Source organism: Argiope bruennichi, chromosome 8 (assembly GCF_947563725.1).
Source record: "Argiope bruennichi chromosome 8, qqArgBrue1.1, whole genome shotgun sequence".
Lineage (NCBI taxonomy): Eukaryota > Metazoa > Arthropoda > Arachnida > Araneae > Araneidae > Argiope > Argiope bruennichi.
Window position 1 is genome coordinate 129,532,427 of NC_079158.1, and position 11,171 is coordinate 129,543,597.

At 41.2% G+C, this 11,171-nt stretch overlaps 1 protein-coding gene across 1 annotated transcript; it reads right to left on the bottom strand.

Annotated features, from left to right (window-relative positions):
• Window positions 1-9,857: 9,857 nt before the first annotated feature.
• Window positions 9,858-10,937, bottom strand: LOC129980784 (uncharacterized). Its single transcript, XM_056091167.1, has one exon. It carries the CDS (start codon window positions 10,935-10,937, stop codon window positions 9,858-9,860), a length of 1,080 nt encoding a protein of 359 aa, XP_055947142.1.
• Window positions 10,938-11,171: the final 234 nt, after the last annotated feature.

Sequence of the window (11,171 nt, forward strand, 5' to 3'; positions counted from 1 at the left end):
TAACACCTTTGGACGAATTGAGTGATCTATGAGCACTCACATTTACAGGGATGGTTGCCAATGCTTTAAGTTTTATAAGTTGTTGAGCTTGTTTGCGGGAATTGACTTCCACAAGCAAGTCTCCTGAGCGCAATTTTCGAATCGAGTTAACTTCACCAATAGTACTGGAAATTGCTTTTTCAACTAAAAACGGCGATACCGTATGGTTTGGTTTGGTTTGGTTTGGTTTTTGTGTTTTTTTTGGCACAAGAGCCATTCTTGGCTAAACTGCGCCAGACGTTTGTTGAGTTAAAGTTCAATTCTAGAAACCATTTGAATTAAAAGCGATAAAGGTTTTAAAACACAAGACACATATGATACGCAAAAATGATTATCAAGAAAAAAGAAAAATGTTAAATACTCATATAAAACCCAATTGATTTTAAAAATTTAAAAACATTTGGATGGTGTTTCTCACCAATCAAGTCTTTTAAGTTAAGAGAAGTTGACTTAAAAAGGCAATGACGCTGATGATTAAAAGAAGGACATTCAACAAAGATGTGCTTTACACTAAAATTCACATGACACGTGGGGCAAATTGGAGCTCTATCACCAAAAATTAGATGACGGTGAGTGAAACGCGTATGACCTATACGGAGGCGAGTCAATTTAACATCAGCCTCTCGTATAGGTAGAACAGGCCACAAACCAATTATAGGTTTTATTAAATGTAGTTTGTTCTGGGTCTGTAGGTCCCATGAATCTTGCCAAGTTGTACAGAGTTTATAAACAAATGACTTTTTGATGTCACAATATGGGAGGGCCTGAGACTGAAATGTTGATGCAGATTTAGCTGCAACATCAGCCCTTTCATTGCCCGCAATACCCACGTGAGCCGGAACCCAGCAGAGAATTATATTAAAACCCCTGTTTTGTAGTAACCGCAGGTTAAACAAAATTTCTAAGGCGATTGGATGCATGTGGTTTTGGAAATGAGCAAGGGTTTCCAAAGCACTCATACTGTCAGTATATATGATAAAATTACGCTCAGTAGAAGGGGAAATTTCCTTTAGTGCGTAAAAAATTGCAATCAACTCAGCAGTAAAAACAGAACAAACGTGGTTAAGACGGTAGCTGAGTGTATCAGATGGAGTTATAATGGCACAACCAACATGTCCATCTGATTTTGAGCCATCTGTAAACACTGGGGTAAAAGAGGAATACTGACAGCGGTGGTCATGGAAAATCTGTTGAAAAATAACAGAACTAGTTGAAAATTTATCAAAGCCAAGAAAAGGGTTCAGAAAAGACAAATTTGGAATATCCCAAGGAGGAAAAGAATAAGGATCAAGAGATTTAATGGCTATGTTATTAAGATCCGAGTCATGCAGGGCACTTTTGACTCTCCGACAAAAAGGTAGAATATGATAAGGTCGGGCATTATAAATTCTTTGAAGGTTTTCAGGAGAACCCATGCAATGAATGGGATGGTTTGGGACAGATAGTGCCCGAAAATAAAACAAAGTAGATAATTTTTGACGCCGCAAACAAAGTGGCAACTGGTGACAAATTACATATAAACTCTCAACTGGAGAGGTGCGGAAAGCACCAGAGCAGATCCTGAGAGCAGAGTGGTGAACAGTATCAAGATGTCTCAAAACCGAAGGACGGGCAGACCCATACACCATACAGCCATAATCCATGCGCGAGAGAATGATCGCTTGGTAGATACGGAGCAGGGAGGTTCGATCGGCACCCCAAGATGTTCTAGAAAGCACTTTTAAAATGTTCAAATTTTTCTCACACCTCTTCCGCAAGTTTAAGACATGTGGAAGGAAAGTGAGCTTGCGATCGAAGATTACTCCCAAAAACCGTACTTCAGTCACAACTGGAATTGGTGTGCCTCTTATCTTTATAACCGGATCTAAGTGCACATTTCTTTTCCTACAAAAGTGAACACATCGACTCTTTTCAGGAGAGATAGTGTGACCATTTTTATTGCACCAGGTTACCACCTTATTAACTGCATTTTGCAATTGCTGTTCTATTATATTCATGTTACTACCCTGACATGAGATCTGTAAATCATCAACATACAGACTGGCGTGTACGAATGAGGGCAAATGATTTAAAATTAGACTGAGATGAACAATAAAGAGGGTGACACTGAGGACACTTCCCTGAGGAACGCCCTCAGCTTGTATAAAATGATTTGAATAAAAATTACCAACACGAACTCGAAAAATTCTATATGATAAAAAGTTCTGTAAAAATATGGGCATGTTTCCTCTAAACCCAAATTTAAAAAGTGTAGAAAGTATGCCAAAGCGCCACGCACGGTCATAAGCCCTCTCAATATCAAAGAATATGGACACAAGGTGGTTTCTCCGAACAAATGCATTGCGAATTTGGGTTTCCAGCAAAATCAGATTATCAAAAGTCGATCTTCCTTTGCGGAAACCACTCTGCAACTGGGAGATGCAGCCTTGTTTCTCCAATTCGTAGATTAGACGAGCATTAACCATGCGTTCAAAAGTCTTGCAAAGACAGTTGGTAAGAGCAATTGGTCTGTAGTGTAAAGGGCTTGATGGATCTTTCCCAGGCTTTAGAATTGGAATTACAGTAGCTTCGCTCCATTGTTTAGGGTACTTCTGCTCAGTCCAAATCCTGTTAAATAATAGTAACAAATTAGATAGAGAAGTCGCATTTAAATGGCGAAGCATGCTATAAGTTACGCCATCTGGTCCGGGGCTTGTATCGTGGGCTTGAGATAGAGCCCTTTCCAATTCGAACATCCTAAATTCACAATTGTATGCAAAGGTATGACTATCATTAAAATGCAAAGGCAACCGTTCCGCGGGATTCTTAATTGCCAAAAACTCCGGACTATAAGAATCAGCTGCGGAAACTTGTGCGAATGCTTGGCCTAGAATATTAGCTACGTCTAATGGGGCAGAATACAACATATTTCCTGTTTTTAAAACGGGAATGGAGGATTCGCTATAAATGCCATTTGCAGCTTTTATCTTTTTCCACAAAAGTTTAGTGGAAGTTGAGGATGTGATCGAGGATACGAACTTGATCCAAGATTCTCTTTGACTATGACGCCGAATTCGTCGAGCTAAGGCTTTGGCTTTTTTAAAAGCGACAAGATTTTCGGTCGTAGGGTATCTTCTAAATATGTTCCAGCGTTTTTTCTGATTTTTATAACTATCGCGGCAAGCTTCATTCCACCACGGTCTGCGGAATTTTCTTACATGTGGGGAACTCTTTGGAATGGTGGCATTTGCGGCGCTTATTATGTTATCAACGACATGTTGCACTGCTTCCGTGATGTTGTAAGTATTAACCATATTCTCTGTGATTTCTGCCAAATGCTTGAAAGAATCCCAGTCTGCCCGCTGGAATAGAAAACGCGGAGGACATAATGTCGCACCGCCGCTATCAGCGTGGGAGACTATAATAGGGAAATGATCACTATTGAAAAGATCCTCACTTACTGCGAAAGTCAGCAGTGGCATGAGCTCAGGAGAACATATAGCCAAATCAATACTGTGGAAGCTGCGAGTGGGTTGATGGAAATAAGTCTTCTCGTCATTATTTAGGAGGCAGAGACAGTTATTTGAAATAAATTGCTCGATCTGTCGCCCACGAGAATTTGTATCTTCCGATCCCCATAAAGTACTATGTCCGTTGAAATCGCCTAGCATAATAAATGGTTTAGGAAGCTGGTCCACTAGGTTATCAAGTTGTTGTTGATTAACGACATCATGAGGCGGTAAATATATACTACAGACCGTGACTAATGCTCGTGTGTGAACTTGAACTGCCACAGCCTGTAGAGATGTATGTAAAGTAAGAGGTGTGCTCGGATAAAGATTTGAAGTAAAGATACAGACTCCACCAGAACTGCGAGGTTCTGTGTCTGCATCTTTCCGAACACAATTATAACCGCGTAATTTAAGAGAGGTGTTTGGTTTCAAGAAGGTCTCTTGAACACATAAACAAACTGGATTAAATTTATTGAAAATTGTCTTGATGTCTAAGAGTTTGGGACGAATGCCGCGACAATTCCATGAAAGGAAGGTACCCATTAAGAGAGTTTTGCAAGTTGAGAGTGCTTGGAAACAATAGTTTGAGTTGCCGAAACATCGCAACTCATTTCAAAATCCTCATCCCCTTCAGATGGATGGAGGGTGATGAGATCTGGAGTTTTGGGCGGGTTACCGAAAACAGATGTTAGATCTTTGTGGGCTATGCCCTGCTTTGCAAGTTCTAATGCTACAGAATTGTGGGTTTTAGATTTAAATTTTGCTTTCAGTTTCTCCGATACCATTTCTTGCGAAAGACCGCGTTTAGAAAGTTTTAGCTTTAGAGAACGTTGGGGTTTCGGTTTAGGTTTCCGTTTTCTGGTTTCATTAGTTTCTGGAGCACTGTTTGTAGATGGTTCAGTATCCGAATCAGATGATTTTACAGGGGTTTGTTTTACAAGGGAATCAGGTGTTTGTTTCTCAGTTAAAATCTGAACACAACTTTTACATTTACAGTTTTTGCAAAATGGATTTTTAGTAATGGATGCATAACTTATGCCAGGGGAAGGTGTTTGTGCAAGGATTTTCCTTTTTGCCTCCGGATATGGGATTTGTTCCTTAGTTTTCACAGTTACGATTTCTTTTTCCAATTTCCAACGTGGACAGGATCTTGAATATGAAGTGTGTTCGCCATTGCAGTTGACGCACTTTTCGGGTGCCGTACACTGCTGGCTGTCATGTCCCTTCTCTGCACAACGGGCGCATGTGAGTGTCCCGCGGCAGGCCATCTTTGAATGCCCAAAACGTTGGCATTGGTAGCATCTAAGAGGATTTGGAATAAATGGTCGGACAGCAAGACGCATGTAACCAGCTTTAACCTTTTCTGGCAATGTTGGTGTCTGAAAGGTGAGAACAAGATGCTTTGTGGGAAGGAGTTGTCCGTCTCGCCGAATTGAGAGGCGGCGTACATGAATTACTCCTTCAGATTTGAATTCTTTTACGATATCTTCATTGGAAGTATTAAATAACTCCCCACAAGTTATCACACCTTTAGACGTATTTAAAGATGTGTGAGCGGTAACGGATACAGGAATAGTTGCCAAAGCTTTCAACTTAAGAATCTGTTGTGCTTGTTGTCGGGAGTTTACTTCAATCAACAAGTCTCCAGAACGAAGTTTGCGAATAGAAGAAACTTCACCAAGTGTACCAACGACGGCCTTTTCAACAAGGAAAGGCGAAACTGTGTGGAATGTTTCTTTAATTTCTGATATTCTTTTGATTATAAAAAAATGATCAAAATATTTTCCATTAGTTTTTTTTTCGTTCTTTTGTTGCGAAATTAGTTTAGGCCCCATACGATATTAATAGAGTTTCAGGTCCGACGGCACCGCCCACCACGGAGCCCAACAAGGGAAGGCAGCCACCGGCTCTGGCCATTCCCAGCCTCGGCGCTTACCCTAGCGCTAGCCGGAACCTATACGCTCGGAGTTACCCCCGGGGACAGTGACCACCCTTAACGCCAAGCCCAAGGAGTAACCCCTTCGCTTGATCCCTAGCAGACTAGTAACTCAGGTTGCTAGCTACGGCCGATTGATACACCGGGGACCACAGTGCACCGCCCGTCTAATGGGTCGCCACGCACGGCAAACACGTGGGGGTATTAGCTGTCCATGAGAAGCAGGACGCAAACAGAGTGGCGACAGCTTCTCATGGAGAGTTCCCTCGCCTACCCTCGAGGGAAAGAAGAAAAAAGGAGACAGCAGAAGGCGCAGTGGAGATTAAACATAAAGGGAGTAAAGATCCCTGGGTACCTCGGGATTGGGACACCCGTACTCACCTATAGTAGGTAAGCCCCTGAGGGGGGGCGATACCGTATGAAGCGTTTGTTTATCAGTCGATATTCTTTGATGTTGTTGTTGTTGTTGTTGGGTTTAATGGCGCAAAAGCCAATTTTGGCCATACTGCGCCAAGCATATGGTTCAATTTCATCCCATATAGTATGTGATTAAAGTTTAAAAAATGGATTTTTTTTTTTTAAAGTCGCAATGAATGCATGAAATTTAAATGTAACAATGATTACTAATTTACAATAAAATTAATTTTTTATAGTTGAGAAAAAAAAATGAAATATTTTAAAAGCTCAGTAGTATACAGAGGAATATAGCAATAAATGTCAGATACAAGTAAAAAAATTGATAGATTTTAAAAATTTAAAAATATTTTGATGGTATGTTTCACCCACCAGGTCTTGCATGTTAAGATCTGACGAGTGGAAGAAGTAACGACGATGAACTTCAAAATTAGGACAGACAATCAAAACATGTTGAATGCTTATTTCAATATGACATTTGGAGCATATTGGTGCCCTTTCACCAAAAAGGAGATGGCGGTGAGTATATCGAGTATGCCCTATACGGAGGCGAGTCATTTTGACATCATCCTCACGTTGTCGTAAAGTAGGCCATAAACCAACTGTGGGCTTGATGAAATGCAACTTATTGTGGATCTGCAGATCCCATGCCATCTGCCATTTAGAAAAGATATGTCGTACAAGGGACCGCTTAGCATCACAATATGGAAGAGATTGTGTTAAAAATAGTGTTGCAGATTTAGCTGCAAAATCTGCCCTTTCATTACCTGAAATACCTGCATGCCCTGGGATCCAACAAAAAAGTATTTTGAAACCCTTGTTTTCTAGGAGTCTTAGTGTGCACAAAATTTGTAAGGCAACTGGATGCGCCTGATATTGATAATGGGAGAGTGTCTCCAAAGCACTCAGACTGTCAGTATAAATTATAAAATTACGCTCAGAAAGTGGCAAGATTTCCCGAAGAGCACAGAAAATTGCCACCAACTCAGCCGTGAAAACGGAACAAGAGTTATGTAGGCGATAGCTTAGAGTATCAGATGGAATTATGATGCCGCAACCGACATACCCATCTGATCGGGAACCATCTGTAAAGATTGGTGTGAAAGAAGAATACTGACAGCGATGATAAAGAAAAAGCTGCTGATAAACAACAGAAGAAGTGGAGGACTTATCAAAACCTGCAAATGGATTCAGAAATGAAAAGCATGGGACATCCCAAGGCGGAAAGCAAAAAGAATCAACAGTCGTGATAGTGACATTTGAAAGGTCCGAATCATGCATGAGCAATTTTGCTCTCTCATTGAATGGAAGAACATGTGAGGGGCGGGCATCATATAGTCTGCGAAGACCAATGGGAAGATTCATATGACAAATAGGGTGATTAGGGACAGATCTTGTACGGTAATAGTATAAAATAGATAACTTTAAACGCCTTAAAGAGAGAGAGGGTTGATGGCAAATAACATACAGGCTCTCTACTGGAGAAGTGCGAAATGCTCCTGAACAGATTCTTAGAGCAGTGTGGTGTACGGTATCCAATTCCCGCAAAGCCGTAGAGCGTGCAGACCCATACACCATGCAGGCATAATCAATGCGAGAAAGTACAACTGCTTGATAAATTCGTAGTAGGGAGGTTCTATCGGCACCCCAAGATGTTTTAGACAGAACTTTTAGAATATTTAGCGATTTCTCACACTTCTGTCGTAGGCTTAAGATGTGAGGAAGGAAAGTGAGCTTTCGGTCAAAAATCACTCCCAAAAACCGAATTTCATTCACCACTGGAATTGAAATATTGCGAATATGAATATTCGGATCAAGGTGTACATTTCTTTTCCTGCAAAAATGGACGCATTGGCTCTTCTCCGGAGAGATAGTGTGCCCGTTCTTGTCGCACCAATCTACCACTTTATTAACGGCATTTTGCAATTGCCGTTCTATTAAATTCATATTGCTGCCTTGGCATGAGATCTGCAAGTCATCAACATAAAGTGATCCATGAACAGATGAAGGTAAAAGAGTTAAAATTTGATTAAGATGAACAATAAAAAGAGTGACACTGAGGACACTTCCCTGAGGAACTCCCTCAGCTTGGATAAAATTAGATGAATAAGTGTTGCCAACGCGAACTCTGAAAGTCCGATGAGATAAAAAGTTTTGTAAAAATATGGGGAGGTTTCCCCTAAAACCCAAGTTAAAAATTGTAGAAAGTATGCCAAAGCGCCAAGCACGGTCGTACGCCTTCTCAATGTCAAGGAATATGGAGATAAGGTGGTTCCTCCTAACAAATGCGTTGCGTATCTGGGTTTCCAGTAGAATTAGGTTGTCAAAAGTAGACCGACCTCTACGGAAACCACTCTGCAACGAGGATATGCATCCGTTTTTCTCCAATTCGAATATCAGACGGGCATTGACCATGCGCTCAAAGGTCTTACAAAGGCAACTCGTCAGAGCAATTGGTCGGTAGTTCAAAGGATTTGATGGTTCCTTACCAGGTTTTAAGATTGGGATCACAATAGCCTCGCACCATTGTGAAGGGTACTTCTGTTCAATCCATATTCTGTTAAATAATATTAACAGATTCGTAAGGGAAGTTGCATTCAAATGGCGGAGCATATTATATGTGATCCCATCTGGGCCAGGACTTGTATCATTGGCTTTAGATAAAGCCGTTTCCAGTTCAAACATCCTAAATTCGCAGTTATATGGAAAAGGGCGTCGGTCATTAAAGCGCAGACGCAACCGTTCCGCGCGATTCTTAATAGCCATAAACGTAGGACTGTAAGAATCAATAGCAGACACTTGTGAGAATGCTTGACCAAGAATATTGGCAACATCTAATTGAGTTGAGTGCACCATATTTCCTGTATTTAAAACAGGAATGGAGGTTTCACTATATATTCCATTAGCGGCCTTTACTTTTTTCCACATATGTTTACTGGAAGTGTAGGATGTAATGGAGGATACGAATTTTATCCAAGAATCTCTCTGACTTTGACGACGAATGCGACGAGCAAGAGCTTTGGCACGCTTAAATGCAATCAGATTTTCTGTTGTCGGATACCTTCGAAAAATACTCCAACGTTTCTTTTGGTTTTTATGACTGTCGCGACAAGCTTCATTCCACCACGGTCTACGAAATTTCCTTAGACGTGGGGAAGTCTTCGGAATAGTAGCATTCGCGGATCTTATTATGCAGTTAATGACATTTTGTACTGCTTCCGTGATGTCGTAAGTACTGACCATCTTCTCGGTGATATCTGCCAATTGCTTGAAATTATCCCAGTCTGCCCGCTGGAATAGAAACCGCGGAGGACAGGGAGTCGCACCGCCTCTGTGGGCATGGGAGACAATAATAGGAAAATGATCACTATTATGTAGATCTTTGCTGACTGTAAAGGTCAACGATGGCAAGAGTTCAGGAGAGCACATGGCTAGATCGAGGCTATGAAATCTACGTGTGGGTTCATGAAAGTACGTCTTCTCATCATTATTGAGCAGACAGATACAGTTATTTGTTATAAACTGTTCGATCTGCCGCCCTCGAGAGTTTGTACTATCTGAACCCCACAAAGTGCTATGTCCATTAAAATCGCCACATAAAATAAAAGGCTTAGGAAGCTGGTCTACTAACTGGTCAAGATCTTGCTGACGTATGACATCGTGAGGCGGTAGATAAATACAACAGACTGTGACCAAAATTCGTGTCTGAACTTGAACAGCCACAGCCTGTAGAGAAGTTTGTAAAGTGAGAGGTGTGCTCGGATATAGATTAAAGATACACACCCCTCCCGAACTATGAGATTCAGTGTCTGCGTCGTTCCGAGCACAATTATAACCGCGTAATTTAATTGGAATATTGGACTTCAAGAAGGTCTCTTGAAGACCAAAACAAACAGGATGAAACGTGTTCATAATGGTCTTAATGTCAAAAAGTTTGGACCGAAGGCCGCGACAATTCCAGGAAATGAAGGTACCCATTAAGAATTCGAGATTGCAGGCAAGTTAATAGGCGCATGTGGTAGAGTTGCGGAAACCTCACAACTCATGTGCAAATCCTCATCCTCATCTGATGGATGGAGAGAAAGTCGATTTGGACTTTTGGGCATGCCACCAAATATGGACGACAAGTCCTTGTGGACTATACCCTGCGTCGCAAGTCCTAAAGCGACGGAATTTTTAGATGCCGACTTTTTCAATTTTAAAGGCAGTTCCTGTTTCGAAATACCGCGTTTTGCTAACTTTAACGTCAGCGAGTTTTGCAATTTTTTCTTCGATTTCTTTTGTGGTTTCTTGGGTCTGTCAAGTGTACTATTGCTAGAATGTTCAGAATCAGAATTCCTAATATTTTCAGGTGGTTTTGAATCGGTGTGAAATTTTACACAATTATTACATGAACAGTTTGCGCAAAAGGTGTTCTGAACAACAGAAGCGTAACTTTTACCAGGAGTAGGAGTTTGTGCTTGAACTCTACGCCTGGCTTCGGGATATGAAAGATCTTCTTTGATTTTTATTGTTATTACTTGTTTTTCAAGCTGCCAGCTAGGACATGATCGAGAAAATGAAGGGTGATCGCCTTTACAGTTCACACACTTTTCCTGTGTGGAACATTCCTGGCTATCATGCCCTTTTTCTGCACAGCGGGCACATGTTAAAGACCCGCGGCAATTAACTTTAGAATGGCCAAATCGCTGGCACTGAAAGCATCTAAGTGGGTTCGGAATGTACGGCCTTACTGGGCGTCGTATATAACCTGCGTAAACAAATTCTGGTAGTTTGGGTGTCTGAAACGTTAAGATGTGATGTTTTGTTTCAAGGAGTTGTCCATTACGCCGTATAGTGATGCGGCGGACATCTATAACTCCTTGCGGTTTCATTTCTGATTTTATTATATCTATGGGGACATTTAAGAGTTCCCCGCAGGTAATGACACCTTTAGAGGTATTCAACGACTGGTGAGGACTTATACCAATAACTGTATTTCCCAGTGCTTTTAATTTTTGAATCTGCTGGGCTTGCTTACGAGAATTCACCTCAACAAGCAAGTCACCAGAGCGCATTTTACGAATGGATTTAACATCGCCAACTGTTGCCGTTATAGCCTTTGGCACAAGGAAAGGAGAGACAGTTTGAAAAGTTTCGTTATTTGCAGAAACTCACTTTACAATGTAAAACGGATCGAAATGATAAGATATGTTGGAAGATATTGGAATGTTTCTATGCCCACTGAAGGGACCACGTTTCGAGGAGCCCATACGATATAGTAAGTGATTCGGGTCCGACGGCACCGCCCA

Bases quoted from the DNA above. Each gene is read 5' to 3' on its own strand.
- LOC129980784 (XM_056091167.1), bottom strand. From the start codon at position 10,937: ATGCGCTCTGGTGACTTGCTTGTTGAGGTGAATTCTCGTAAGCAAGCC.